The following is a 14,111-nucleotide window of genomic DNA, read 5'->3' on the forward strand; positions in this document are numbered from 1 at the left end:
TCATATCTGCTTGTTTTTACTTATTGCACAGCCGCTGGCAACATGGCCTCAGAAAAACCCACCTACACCTACGAAGGCCTCACAGGATGGAAGAGTCTGCGTCCACTGCGTCTTTTCCGGGGTATGTACTACGATGTCAAGCGTCGTCTGCCCTACTACCACAGCGACATCACCGATGCCTTCACCTACCGGACCGTGGCCAGTATAATCCGGATGTACTTTGTCAAGTATGTCTTCATCCCTGTTCTCGTTCTTGTTCCTTTCAAGGGAAGTAGCTGACCAGCATAGCGTCCTCCCGGCTATTGCATACACGCTTGACATGTACCGTCGGACAGGCCAGTTCTTCGGAATCAATGAATCTCTGTTTTCGTCGGCCATGGCGGCCATGATATTTAGCATTTTCGCAGCTCAGCCGTTGACTATTGTGGGCATCACGGGTTTGATATCCCTGTTTAACTATACTATTTTCGATATTGTGACGCGGTATGAGCCTGCCATCTATGCAAACTTCATGTGCTGGACGGCCATTTGGGGTGCCATTTTTCATTGGATCGTGGCTGCGTGTAATCTATGTGATTATATGCGCTACGTCACCGACTTTTCGTCCGAGTCGTTTGGCATGTATGTCGGGATTATTTATTTGAGTGAGTACCGGTACCCTGATATGTCCGCGAACAAGTGACTAATATCTACCAGTCAAAGGAGTAGAAGAACTTGTCAATGAATTCAGTGAAGTAGACCGCACAGCCGGCTTCATGAGCTGCATGATCGCTATCCTCTACTTCCTTACCGTTTATTCGCTCGAGCTTTTGGGGACAAGCACCGTCTTCCGACCCATGATTCGAACCCTACTTGCAGACTATGCATATGTCTTTGCTACTATATTTTGGGTTGGGTTCTCCCATATCCCGGGTAATCTCAAAGCCGCGGATATCTCCAGAGTACCCATCTCAAAAGCATTTTACCCAACCCAGCCGCGTGGCTGGTTGATTCATTTCTGGGAATTGGACGTAAAATGGGTATTTGCTGCGTTGCCATTCGGATTCCTAATCATGCTCCTCTTCTACTATGACCACGTACGTCTTCCATCCCCTGTCTCAGCAGAAACTCAGTCTAATCCAGACCAGAACGTCAGCAGCTTAACAGCCCAAGCCCGCCAATTCCCCCTAAAAAAACCCGCTGGCTTCCATTGGGACTTCTTCCTCCTCGGCATCACCACCTTTATCGCCGGCATCACCGGCGTCCCTATGCCAAATGGCCTAGTCCCCCAAGCCCCCGTGCACACGGACTCGCTCACAAACTACCAAACAGAGCTCGATATTGTCTCGACGGCTGAAGGCGAGGGTGCGGAGATTCGGAGGCCCATTATTAAACCCGTTAACGTTGTTGAGCAGCGCGTTTCGCATTTCTTTATGGGGTTGGGGATTATTGGGACGATGACGGGGCCGTTGTTGATTGTGCTGCATACTATGCCTGCAGCGGTGTTTGCGGGGGTATTTTTTACGGTTGGATGGGGGTCTGTTGGGGGTAATGGAATTGTGAAAAAGGCTATTTTTCTACTGCTGGAAGACAGGTTCGTGGCTAGGGATGAGCCGCTACGGACTGTCAAACGCAGCAAAATTACCCGTTGGATTGTGTGTCAGGTGTTCGGGGTCGCAGCTTGTGTGGCTATCTCGCAGACTATTGCGGCAATCGGTTTCCCGGTTCTTATCATCGCGCTGATTCCCTGGCGCGTGTGGATCATCCCAAAATGGTTCAGCCAAGAGGAACTCGACGTCCTCGACGACTTGACAGCGAATAATGCCGCCGTGCTGGAGAGCATGAGCGGACCTCCCAATTTCCCCGGCGAACGACCTAGACGTCCAGAGGACATCAACCTCCAGCGAAGACATACAGAGCATCAAAAGGGAGCAGAGAGACAGCGTGCTGCTGATATTCATCGGTGATCTTCTTCATAATATATCGAGGGGAGAACCTTCCCCCGACACTCGCCAAATCCGAACTTTACCCCCATTCTTGAATTCACGCACCATCCCTCCATGACTACTTCGTCGCCATCTTGTAGGAATTCGATTCCGTTGGCCTTGAGCTCGGATAGTTCGTTTTCTGGAGCTTTGCGCTCGACGAGGCAGGCGATGCCGTCTTTTTCGCCTTTGAAGTTGGTGCGCTGGTTGGTGTTAGTATATAGTGTATTGGATTGATAGAATAATAACTGATTCAACTTACATCGCTGGTGATGGTTCCCGTTCCAAAGATGTCACCTGTACTCAAGCCCTCACCCGCACTGGCTAAATGCGTCAACTGCTGATACGGCGTCCAATATAGTTCGTTTAGGTTAGTCGAGGTGACATTATACAATTTTCCATTCCCTGTTTACATCTAGTCAGCATCACGAACCCACCAGGGCGTCCAGGGAAAATACATACGCAAAACCCTCGCCTGCAACTTAACATCAAACGTCGCCTCCCCCTCCCTCCCCTTCCACCTCAAATGCGGCAACACCCCCGCCTCCTGCCCAACCTCAACCGCACAAGCCACGCTATCCAACGCCTCGCATGTAACAACCCAGGGCGAAACACTAGTCCCCGACCCCTTCCCATGAAACGGCCCCAACGGCACCATTTCAAACCCCTGTATATCCCTCGCCGACCAATCATTCAGCACCACGAATCCGAAAATATGGTCCCGCGCGTTACGAATGTTCAGAATCTGACTTGCGGGAAGCGGCTTGGAGATGAAGACGCCCATTTCGAGCTCGAAGTCGAGGGCTTGGGTTGGGGCGTAGATTGGGGGATTGTTGGGGATGGGTTGGATTACGCCGCGGGGGCGGTGGATGGGGGTGTTTGTGATTTTGAGGCTAGAGGTGCGGCCGTTGTAGACTTGGGGGATGGAGAAGAAGCTGGGGGTTATGGGGGCGTTCATTACTTTTGCGCACTGTGGTGGATTGGTTAGGGGTTGCGTTTGGGGGTGGAAGGGGAGAGACGTACGTTCTTGACATGTTCCAATGAGCAGAAGAAGTCCGAGAAGTTGGATGTGTCCATGGGATAGTGGTATGTCACTGTATCGAGCGGGATGTAATAACTCGGTGGAAGACCACCATGGAAATACCTGGTGAGGGAGTTTCGAACCTTGAGACGGATCTCTTTTGGCATCGCTGCGAAAGCGTTCAGAGTAGGCTGTTCATTCCATATTAGCAAGCCATTACCAGCCCTACTAGGTCTAACACATACCTGCGAGAAAACATTACCTATCATCTCAATCCCGCCCTTCCCCTCAAGTCCCGGAATATCACTAAGAAATCCAACTCGCTCAAGCGCGCTCAGATCTATCGCATAATTTCCGAAGGCTGTTGCGCATCGCGGCTTTGGATTGTCGGGTGTCGAGATGACGCCGAAGGGGATGTTGTCCACGGTAAATGGGGAGCCCTCCTCCACGCTATTAAGCATGGCTAGGTGAGCAGCCGACATTTTCACGATATATGGCGAAGAAGTGGTCGAAGAAAAAGAAGAAAAGTGTACCACGTATATATTCGGCAGGTTGTTTGTGTAGTTGTGTACTCCGTACCGAGAACGGGATTGTCAGTCAGCTTGGGTATCCGTGCATTGCTTATTACTACCATGCATATGGAAATGCAGGAAACTTGGGTTACACAATGACGGCCAAGATTTCATGTGAGATATCCTTTTTGTCCTTGTTATCTGATGATGCTGTTCTGTGGTTGTTAGGGAAGTGAGGTAATACAGTGAATTGCATAGTTCCTTCATCTTCCACAAGCCGCAACAACCGCCTACTGTTGGCATTCCTGCTGGACTTTTTACTCGAAGACACTCAAAAGGAGAAGTTCGAAACTAATCGGTATGAAGAGAGAATAAAATCATTCAAGAGACAACGCGTTGACCCCGCTGCCAGCGAGTTTCGATTCTTCAAGCGAGGAGAAATCCCCACTGTCCCACGACAAAGAGGAGCTGGACGATGTTCTCACCAGGTTGTTGTTTGCTCGACCAGACGTGCAGTTTCTAAGGGAGATACTCCAGTTACTCCTCCATCATCAAGATAGCTGAATGCCATCTCTCATCATCTCCTAACCCTTATAGCCCTTAGCTATACCGCGGAAGCGAAGAATTTTATATCCCATAAAACGCCAATTCTGCCAATGGACAATTTGTTGCTCTGCACACAGATCAGCCATCAATGGCCGTCAATCTCCATTAAACCCTCAGTTCACTGTGCTCAGGTTAATATCTGATATATGAAAGGCAGGCTATTTTTATCCCAATCGCCCACCCACTATTATGTAACCCCGAAACCGGCCCGGCCTTGTATCAAAAAAATAAAAAAAAAAACAACCCACGCCCAGCCAAATCCCCAATACACAAACAACATGGCGAAAGTCCAAATTTTGGACGGAGGCCTCGGCACCTCACTACAAGACCAATACAACATCAACTTCGATTCCACAACAACACCTCTCTGGTCATCACACCTGCTGGTAAGCGACCCAGCCACCCTACAAGCCTGCCAACGAGACTTTGCCATCGCAGGAGCCGACATCCTCCTGACAGCCACCTACCAAGTCTCAGCAGAAGGGTTTGCGCGGACAAAGACGTCCGCTTTTCCCGATGGCATTCCGCGCAGTGCCGCGGGGCCCTTATTCCTGCAGACTGCAGTGGATGTTGCTGAAAAGGCAAAAGTCCGCGACGACTCTAGCATCGCGCTTAGTCTTGGTCCCTACGGAGCGTGCATGATTCCTGGACAGGAGTATAGTGGTGCTTATGACGTGGAGCACGACTCTGAAGACGCGTTGTATCGGTGGCATCTGGATCGACTGCGGATGTTCGTTGAGGCGGATGCGGATGGGGATCTTATTTCTCGGGTGCAGTTTGTTGTTTTTGAGACGTTGCCTCGGCTTGATGAGGTTCGGGCTGTGAGGAGAGCTTTTTTTGATTCGGGGATCAAGGTGCCGTTCTGGATTGCTTGTGTTTTCCCCCAGACGGACGATGTCTTGCCTGATGGGAGTTCTGTTGAGCAGGTTGTGCAGGCTGCTGTTGGCCCCATGGAGGGTGGTGGTGATCCGTGGGGGATTGGGATAAATTGTACCAAGATTCATAAGCTGTCCGGGCTTGTTGATAAGTTTGGTCAATGTGTTGCGGAGGCTATTGCTGCTGGGCACATATCGAATGTTCCGAGTCTGGTTTTGTATCCCGATGGATCGAATGGGGAGGTTTACAATACCACGACGCAGGTCTGGGAGAAGCCTGACGATTCTGGTGATATGAATAGCAGGGACACGGTACGGCTATTTACTATCTTTGTTTTGTCTTTTTGCGCGAGAACTCCCAAAAGCAACATGCTGACGTGGAATTCAGCGACCCTGGGAGCAGCAGCTCGCACAAGTGGTCAATGAGGCCTTTTCCAAGGGCCAATTCAACTCGTTCCTCGTTGGCGGATGCTGCAAAGCTTCCCATTACGATATCGGAAAGCTCCGAGGGCAGTTCCAGACCAATTGACCAGTCCATGGGGAAAGAAATAAAATCAAGCTATCACGAATCATGCATGGTAAAGGATAAAATTGATACATCGCTCATGTTGAAAGGCTGGTATATATATACAATGAGGGTTATTTCAAAATAGCCAGTCGACGAACTTTCGCCACGGGCTGTTATGTGGATTTTTCTGTGGCATAATCTCCCCGTCCACAAGACGGCCGGACCATAAATCAATATTGGCAGCACGTTCAAACTGTAGAATGATATGTTAGCAACTGTGCTTCAAGAATAGAAATGGAATGGATGAGGCAACAAACCTTGGTACGATACCAGAGCTTCCAGCAAATAATGGGAACAATGAAGATAGGAATGCCAACATAAGACGCAACAAAATCAGACGTAGACCAGTTGCCCTTGAGGAAAACGGGAAAACCCGCAATCAAAGTGATGACGGTAGACATGATGAAACCAAACCATGCGGCATAAGGTTGAAAAGGCGCCTTCCATGGGAGGGTTTCTCGGCTGATACCCTGCTTCTTCATTGCAGCATAGAAGCGAATATAGCAGAAGCAAAGCGTTGCCCAGGCAATCAGACCAGCGACGGTGCTAAGGTTCAGAAGCCAGGTAAAGGCCTGCGCTGCACCACCGGATCCAAGACTCAGATATGCCAGGGGACCGAAGAGCCAAGCGGCGATGACAGCCACGTATGGCACACCGTTTTTATCCACGCGCCCGAAGAACTGGGGCAGCTGATGGTCTGTAGTCATGGCGACGATCATGCGGGAGCCGACCCAGCAGTAGGAATTACCGGCGGACCAAGCGGCGACGAGGATGCATGCATTCACAATGGAGGGCAGCGCGGTGATACCAGCGTTCCTGATGGCAATCACGAATGGCGAGCTGTTGGCGTTGTCAGAGCCGGAGACAAGGTTTGAATTCCGGGGGTCCACGATGAGGCCGATGAGAAGGGCGCCGAGAATGTAGAAGAAGGCAATGCGATAGGTCACTCGACGGGCAGCCTTTGGAATGGCACGGTGCGGGTCGACGGACTCGGAAGCTGTGATAACAACGGTCTCGACACCAATGAAGCTGAACGAAGCGTTGACGAAAGACGACAGGAATCCGAGAAAGTGGCCTGTCGGACCAGTGATACCGTTGTAGTTTGTCCATGCTCCAGGATTGTTCCAGAACCGAAAGCCAATAGTTTCATGGTTTGGCCCCCCGCCTGCAGTGATAACGATGGAGACAATCACAAGGCCGAGGAAGCAGAGAACCTTGATGGCACCTCCAACAACTTCACTATCACCATAGAAGCGCACACTCATCAAATTGATAGCCAAAATTAGCACCAACCCAACTGTGATCACAACTGCAGGCGTTATGTCCGTCCAATATGAAACAATGACCGCGGCGGCAGATGTCTCCGAGGCGATAGCGATCGTGTAACAGTATCCGTACGAAATAGCGAGTGAAAAGCCGACAGCCGGGTCGACAAAGCGAGTAGCCCAGTGAGGAAAGGATCCGGCGGTTGGGAAAAGCGTTGCCAGCTCGGCGATGCTCTGCATCACACACCACAGAACCATTCCGACGACGATATATGCCAGCAGCAAGCCAGCGGGGCCAGCTTTGGCATAGGCCGAACCAGTGCCAACGAACAGACCGGTACCGATACCACTGCAGAAACCAATCATGGTGACCTGGTAGTTCCGCAGGCGGCGCTGCAAGGCAGCACGGCCGCCGACATTGAGTGCCAGTTCCTCCTTGGGGTTAGCATCATAGTCGACATAGTCTGCAGGAGCCGACTGGATGTGATCCTCAGGGAAGCCGGACTTGTCCATCTTTTCATGATCAAGACCGAGAAAGAGGAATTGAAAAGTGTCTGATGGGATACAAGCTTTATTCTTTCCTCCGAAATTTTAAAAATCGCGCGAATCACAACATCGGAGCTCCATTTTTCGCACCACTGTTTTTTCTCCACAACATGGAGGCTCATTGGGCTCCGTGAGAGTGCTTTCGGGGAAATTTAATCTCTCGGTGGGCCTGGGTCAACTTGCGCGATGTTCGGAATCGAAAAAAACTTGATCTTGAGCTTTTGAACGGCCACAGCTACAACAATCATACTGGCTGCCCCGGAGCCCACTGTGTAAGAGGCCAAACCCGCGAAGCTATTGACCAGCTATAAGTATATATGTTCCTATATGTACCTGTTTTTCTAGAGCGACCATGACTTTCCTCTTCTGGACGCCACCGCTTGAACGGGGGTACTCAGGGCCTGCTCAGTTGTGAATATGGACTAATGAGTGAGTGGTTGATTGGGTGGTCGGTCGACCAGACCGGCTATCTATTTGGCCTAACGAGGGCGGTAAGAAAGCACGTGATCACCGAGTGCTGTTAGTACCCATCGGGTCACGTGTCTGACCGCCCTCGCTTTCTGCCCGGTAGTTTATATAGTTAGCTCAGAGCCTCAGCCGATAGGCCATAAACCAATCAACCATTCACCACACACCAAAAGGTTATGAGCCCTCTTGCTCGATAAAGGGAAGAGTGATATATGTGTTGGTTCCTTTAGTGAGCTATTCTTGTTTGGCCTAACAGATTACGCTATTTGCCTATAAGAATCAATCGCTATCGTACACTCTGTTTATCCCTGAAAACATTTTTCGTCAGAAAAGCTTTATATCCATACTGAAGCGCTCCAATATCAATCAATCAAAAATCAACTATAACACTGATGATAACAGTTGGTTCCACTGCCTCTGCATTGATATGGCCCCCTGAAAGGCCAAAATGGCACCAGTTACCCAGGTGCCAACCCCACAAACTATCCAGCATGATAGCCACCAGCAGGCTGATTCAATGGATATTGACGACCACACAACACCTACTCCAGGTGATTACCCCGTCGACAAGACAAATACTCAGGGAAGATTCCCTGATGACACACCATCGACACTGATTTGAGGGGGGAACCAATCAAGCCCCCAGCCTCAGGAACAAGACTTTCAACGGGCAAAGGCTCTGGAAAGGGCTCAAACGTCTGAAAGGCCTGAGCAGTCTACCCAAACTGCTCAACAACCTGCTAAGAAGTCTAGCCACGACCTCATTGTGGAATTATGGCGCAGACTTGAGCAGAAGGATGAGGAGATGTCAGAACTCTGCCAGGCACAGATGAATGCCAATACATCCTCTACAGACTTCCGCCTAGCTGATCAGCTGTCCAAACTGTTTGAGCAAAAGGATAGCCAATCAATGCTGGATAGGGAAGAACAACACCTGAGACAGCTCGCACAGACATATTGGTGAGAGACCAAGAAACTGCACGGACAAGATAATTATTCTGATTGGTTGTTAAACTGGTCGTCCGCCCGGCGGGGGTAAACTATGGTAGAAGCGTGATAGAGTGTATATGGAGGTAGTATATGTATGTAACAACTTCGGTAGTAATAGCCAGTCCCATTGGTGATTAGACTGAACGCTGGTCTCTCTAACGTTCGCCCAGCGGTCTCCCTAAGGAATGTCGGGGTCACGTGCCCGCTCCGGGCGGCCCTGTACCTAAACGGGTTACGACCGCACTATTACTACTTCGGACTAGTGCCAGTAGACCTTCGGTGCTTGTCTAATATACATGCGTTCCGCCCTATGTCCGTAACAAAATGTTGCCATCAGCGCTGCAAAAGAGCTCAGGCAGTGATGATGAGTACTGCACTATGTCCACTACAACTTTCTGAGTAACCTTTTCAAGGAAGATTCCCTCTTTCTCCCAGCCTCTGTAATGCCAAGAGGTTTTAATTGCAAGCGATGCTGGTCAGTCTTCAACACACTGGGGCCCCAAGTCATCAGGCCAGTATGCATCATGAGCTCGTCAAAATCAAAGGTTGGGCCGCTTTGCGTAGGGAACATTGTGAGCCAAACAATCATCCCAGCTAAACTATTTGGTTTTACACAAATCAGTTGAAACTAAGCAAATTTTCATAAGGTTTTGAAGAGCGAAAGCATGAGGTTCGATACATATTCTTTGCCACAAAAAAAAAGAGTGCATTGATTCGGTGACGGCCGTGGTCGGATGTGGCCCTGTTGGTCTCTGTACTATTGCGTGTGCGCTCACAATGGTCAAAATCGTATATGCAATCGATTCTGTCCCAGAACGACTGGCGGAGGCGAAGCAGCTTGGGGCAATTCCCATCAACCTGAACGATAACCCTGTGGAGAAGATTAAAGCAGCTTCCGAAGGACGCGGAGCAGACATGGTCATGGAGGTTGTCGGACATGCAAACGCCTTCATGCTTGCATTTAACTTAATCCGTCCGTGGGGCCAGATTAGTTCCATCGGTGTTCATACCGAGGAACTCCCTCTGAACGGTCTTCTGTGCTACGGCAAGAACGTGACCATGGCTTTTGGCCGGTGTCCCGTTCGAAGTGTGTTCGATGAAGCGTTGGTAGAGTTCGAAAAACTGCACCCCAAGCTTGCCTTCTTGACCGGTGAGATCATGTCGCTTGAAGATGCTCCCCAGGCTTACAAGGACTTCGAAGCTCGCAAGATCCATAAGGCCGTTTTCAAGCTACCCAGAATGTGACATGGTCCTTGCGAGTTTGCGGTTTTCCTAAGGGCAGCCCTTGGCACGCCCGTAGCTCTTAACTGGTGCTCCCATCTTGTGTAAATACATAGGTGTTCTGAAGTCTTTACCCACTACCCCACTTTGAAATCACCTCAACAACCAACCCATGACTCTTTTCTTCTTACACCACCTATTTGCCTCAGGTATAGAAAATATATCATTACGTAAAGCGAAAGGTGAGCTTTCAGCTGAGCAGTGCTTAGCTATTATCTATAGCTATCAAGGCGGGGTTTCGCAGACAGAGTTAGCCGTCGATTTTAGGTGTATTCGCAAAACTATCTTTAATACAATTCAAAGGTTCAAACAGCAAGGTTCAAACAGCACCACACCGTCGAATCACTCCCTCGAAGCGGTCGTCCGAGGGAGTTTAGTTATAGAACTCGCTATTATATTTATCTCCAAGCTCGCCGGCACCCCTTCTATACGTATAAGCAGCAAGTGCAACTACACCCGGTAATCCTTCGCAGACGCTGATTATATAAGGTTTAAAGCAGTTTTGACTTTTTAAATAACCCCCTGAGTCTGAATAAATTCCCAACGACCATCTGGAGGAGAAAGGATCCGAAGTCGCGCCGTTGCTCTTGAGCCTTCTATGTAGATGCAGCGACGATTTGGTAAATGCTGAAATCAAGCAAAATTTTGATGGCTAATCAGACTTTGAGGACAAAGTGGCCAGATACAATGCAGTGAGCAGCATGCTGATTTATAAATGACAGCGTCCTTGCCTTTGATATTCTAGCCCTGGTCTGAATTAGTATTGACATGCTGTGATGCTCGGTTCAGAGATTATGCTACCAGAGTTCCTATTGGCTGGCCGTGCCGAGTACGTTATCGGAGCGGAACTCGGGACTTTCGAACTCCTCCGAAACGTAAAACAACCAAGCTTAGAAAGCTGCCAAACCATTGAACAATCTTGAATTGATCATCCTCTTAATATGCTGCATGTCAGCCGTTCATTCTTAGAACTCGTTCTCTATAGTGCCGGCCTGCCGGTTCATCCTTCGGCTCCATTGGAGCAGCTGGGCTGAGACTGTGTGTCAGATCATTTTGGCATCCCAGTCATCTCTCGGCTAACGACATAATGCCGGGACTCTATTAGATCCTGCTGGTTAAAAACCAATTTTGATTTGTATTCAGGCGCATTCACTAGGGCTGCAACGATATCGGGTAATATTAGGTCGTGTCAGTTTATCTATATCTCACAGAAATATGTGACCAATATTGTATGGATCTCAGAACGGTAATATCAAATTCTCTAACTAAACGCTATGAAATTGACAATTTTGTAGTACAGGCGCACAAAGAGTAATATGCACTTTTATGTAAGGTGTCTGATACCTATGTCGTAAGATATTCTCGGTTAAATACCCAGAAATCTACATGCAGATCCGCCATATTTCTGACAATATCTGTCAAGTTCTTATCAATTTGTATCAATATAATCGAATTTACACTTATTTAGACAATTGCTTGATATCCTTCCCTTTTTCAACCGAGGAGGGCCCTTTCTTTTCTCTAAACCTTTGTTTACTCTTTTTTTTCCGAGTCTGCTCGGGTTTAAACTCGCATTCCGATTGGCCCACACTTGAATGTGTTCCCTCAATCCCGATATGGCTCGGAAAGCATTTCAAATTGCCGCAATTGTTCCAGTGCCCATGTAGGTAGCATAAATGACTAACTACAACTAACGCAATGTATGTATCTCATTTGATCAAAATTTCCCTTATCATTCTAATACAGGGTGTCGAGAAAATCCAGAGCGCTGAAGTCTCTATGAAGTCAGTAAGAGGTGTAATTCACACCGGCAATGCTTGCTGATAGGAACTCATCCGCATTGCCATAGCATGATCTATCGGTGCAAGAATTTGTGGGACAAAGTCTATAGACTGATCCATATCTTGATCTTGTTTCGGGGGGTTTAAGACGTCGCTGGATTAGATTTGTGTTGGACTTGCCGCATACCCTCTGGTAAGCTACTTAATTGAGCCAGGGGAAGTTAGCCGCTGGGTTTTGGTCGAGATCCTCTTTGCGGTTGGACAATGCGAGAGCATCCGTGGCACATTTTACAATGCCCATGCTAAACGCTTTTCCTGCAATAGGGCCCCATGTGCTCCATCTAGCCCAGACAGTAAATCCCACGTTCAACGGAGCTAAAAAAGATTCGAGCACACATCGTTGTCACTGATGAGCTTGTCACAGTGTAAAGGAGAGTTATGCAGGCAGAGACGATGTAATCAGCAACCGAATCATCGTTTCGTATCCGTGTGACCCGCTGAAAGATGGCATTACTGGCGATCTCAGTCATCTCTTTGGCTGATTCGATTGACATGCCGATAGATATTTGCATTGAGCCCAATGTGACCGAGTCCTTTTCATCGATCTTAGATGCAGTACAGGAACTGGACGAAACGAGAGCTGGACGGTGGGTCATCATTCCGATCAAGTGGAACGCGAGACCGACATGGGTACACTGGATCTCCTACCATGCTTGGCCATGCATGCGATTCCGGTCAAACAAATGTAAGTAGATTGGTATATCGCGCAGTATCTCTTGCAGCGAGTCGTCACATTCGATGATTGTCATATCAACAGGGGTGTTGGTCATATAGATTCTGGAGATTTGCAAGCGAGAAGATACTCCTTGACACCCTCTTGATCAACTGACCTATGTGAGTGAAGGCACATGCGTTTTCCGGGGCATTCTGATATCTCTGGCAGTGTCGTCAGATAATATCGTGCTCTCACTATTGACAAGATCGTCGAGTTGCGCAACGTCTATGTGGCTATCCAAACATCCCAGACGGGCTGCCGGTAAAGAAGGCACATCTGCGCTCGCAGTAGCAAACTGTTCAGAACGTGACATGAAAACTCTGATTAAAGGAGCTCCAAGGTTCAAAATCTTTTCTCTCGTCGTTTTCCTTAATTCATTAATATCTTTTTGCTCACTTTTTTGACTTTGACCTGTCTATCCCGTCTCCGCCTTTCTCTGGCACCAAATTTTGACCACCGGGGCCTCTTATGAAGCTACAGACGTATGAAAGATTGCGTATATTTACTGTAGGCCCATCTCAGTGCGACCATATCTCCCATAGTGATTATAGAAAAATGTGGAATCTTTTCAAATCATCCAATTCTAACGATCAAAATCTGGTCTTGGCACCCAAACATGATGTCAATACATTTAAATTTAGAGTCATGGAACGGTTTTTAGATTCGCCGCCATCGCTTACCAATTCTCCCGACTCTCAAGTGTCCCGAGGTTCATGAAATTAAATCTTCCCGGAAGGACAAAAATGTGGCCGGTTCGGTGACTTTGGGGCTTTAATTAGTAATTGCTATGTAGACCGATTGTTGCGGATCAGTGGATCTCCAAGTTTGGTTATTGCAGGTCAGTAGGGGCCGACTGAGCTCTTAGTGGGGTGGAGGGGGTGAGTTTATTTGGTTTGGGGCACCCAAACAGGATGCTTGATTTCTTTCCTTATGTCAAGAACTAAGGTTGCAATACCTATTGATACAGGGTATTCGTATCCGAATATCATGTGACCACATGTACGAGGCATACCATACAAAAGTGCATATTACCAGTTAGTCGTCATGTCCGCACAGATTGTCCAAAAATTGCGGTTTTGTCATTTTTAGTTAGTTAGAGTTATACATATCATTGAGTTTACCATACATTGCCGTAAAGGCGGATTTCTGTCACCTTACATTACACACGCCCCATTTACCTCGAACTAACCACATTACCAGTTTCTTACTAGTTGAAATTAGCATGTTCATCACACAAGTTTTGAGTTGAGTTCATTCAATGGACTCGACTCATTGCTACGCTAGTTTCTTAGATGAAGAAGACATGGTGGTGGTTGAAAAACAATAATCAAAAAAGAGGGAACTAGCGCATTTGGGAGAAATTTTCATATTGCGGAAAGATTTATGTAATGATGTAGCCCACCTACTAGTTACAGGTCAGTAGTAGACAGGCGGAGTGGTGAGTACCTGGTATATTATT

At 48.2% G+C, this 14,111-nt stretch overlaps 6 protein-coding genes across 6 annotated transcripts; 4 read left to right on the forward strand and 2 right to left on the reverse strand.

Moving 5' to 3' along the window:
- Positions 1–42: 42 nt before the first annotated feature.
- ASPGLDRAFT_21132 (anion exchange family protein) lies at positions 43–1,946 on the forward strand (the record flags this gene model as incomplete). The annotated part of the gene is made up of 3 exons (XM_022543066.1): positions 43–227; positions 289–644; positions 697–1,946. The coding sequence occupies 3 exons, from the start codon at positions 43–45 to the stop codon at positions 1,944–1,946; spliced, it is 1,791 nt and encodes a 596-aa protein (XP_022405616.1).
- Positions 1,937–3,446, reverse strand: ASPGLDRAFT_62570 (uncharacterized protein; the record flags this gene model as incomplete). The annotated part of the gene is made up of 5 exons (XM_022548542.1): positions 1,937–2,167; positions 2,227–2,369; positions 2,427–2,934; positions 2,988–3,176; positions 3,231–3,446. 5 exons carry the CDS (start codon positions 3,444–3,446, stop codon positions 1,937–1,939), a joined length of 1,287 nt encoding a protein of 428 aa, XP_022405617.1.
- A 935-nt stretch (positions 3,447–4,381) lies between these two features.
- Positions 4,382–5,507, forward strand: ASPGLDRAFT_62571 (homocysteine S-methyltransferase family protein; the record flags this gene model as incomplete). The annotated part of the gene is made up of 2 exons (XM_022548543.1): positions 4,382–5,290; positions 5,367–5,507. 2 exons carry the CDS (start codon positions 4,382–4,384, stop codon positions 5,505–5,507), a joined length of 1,050 nt encoding a protein of 349 aa, XP_022405618.1.
- A 115-nt stretch (positions 5,508–5,622) lies between these two features.
- On the reverse strand, positions 5,623–7,324 carry ASPGLDRAFT_114969 (uncharacterized protein; the record flags this gene model as incomplete). The annotated part of the gene is made up of 2 exons (XM_022539650.1): positions 5,623–5,739; positions 5,804–7,324. The coding sequence occupies 2 exons, from the start codon at positions 7,322–7,324 to the stop codon at positions 5,623–5,625; spliced, it is 1,638 nt and encodes a 545-aa protein (XP_022405619.1).
- A 735-nt stretch (positions 7,325–8,059) lies between these two features.
- ASPGLDRAFT_40852 (uncharacterized protein) lies at positions 8,060–8,831 on the forward strand. Its single transcript, XM_022545284.1, has 2 exons — positions 8,060–8,376; positions 8,449–8,831. Exons 1-2 carry the CDS (start codon positions 8,274–8,276, stop codon positions 8,787–8,789), a joined length of 444 nt encoding a protein of 147 aa, XP_022405620.1. The 5' UTR covers positions 8,060–8,273; the 3' UTR covers positions 8,790–8,831.
- Positions 8,832–9,747: 916 nt separating this feature from the next.
- ASPGLDRAFT_40853 (uncharacterized protein) lies at positions 9,748–10,193 on the forward strand. Its single transcript, XM_022545285.1, has one exon. It carries the CDS (start codon positions 9,767–9,769, stop codon positions 10,058–10,060), a length of 294 nt encoding a protein of 97 aa, XP_022405621.1. The 5' UTR covers positions 9,748–9,766; the 3' UTR covers positions 10,061–10,193.
- Positions 10,194–14,111: the final 3,918 nt, after the last annotated feature.

Source organism: Aspergillus glaucus (assembly GCF_001890805.1).
Source record: "Aspergillus glaucus CBS 516.65 unplaced genomic scaffold ASPGLscaffold_1, whole genome shotgun sequence".
NCBI classification, from domain to species: domain Eukaryota; kingdom Fungi; phylum Ascomycota; class Eurotiomycetes; order Eurotiales; family Aspergillaceae; genus Aspergillus; species Aspergillus glaucus.

Excerpts from the sequence above, each read along its gene's own strand:
- ASPGLDRAFT_40852 (XM_022545284.1), top strand. The coding sequence starts at position 8,274 with ATGGCACCAGTTACCCAGGTGCCAACCCCACAAACTATCCAGCATGAT. Across the intron at positions 8,377-8,448 it reads CCACACAACACCTACTCCAG|GGGGGAACCAATCAAGCCCC; the intron begins GTGATTACCCCG and ends CACTGATTTGAG.
- ASPGLDRAFT_40853 (XM_022545285.1), top strand. The coding sequence starts at position 9,767 with ATGCTTGCATTTAACTTAATCCGTCCGTGGGGCCAGATTAGTTCCATC.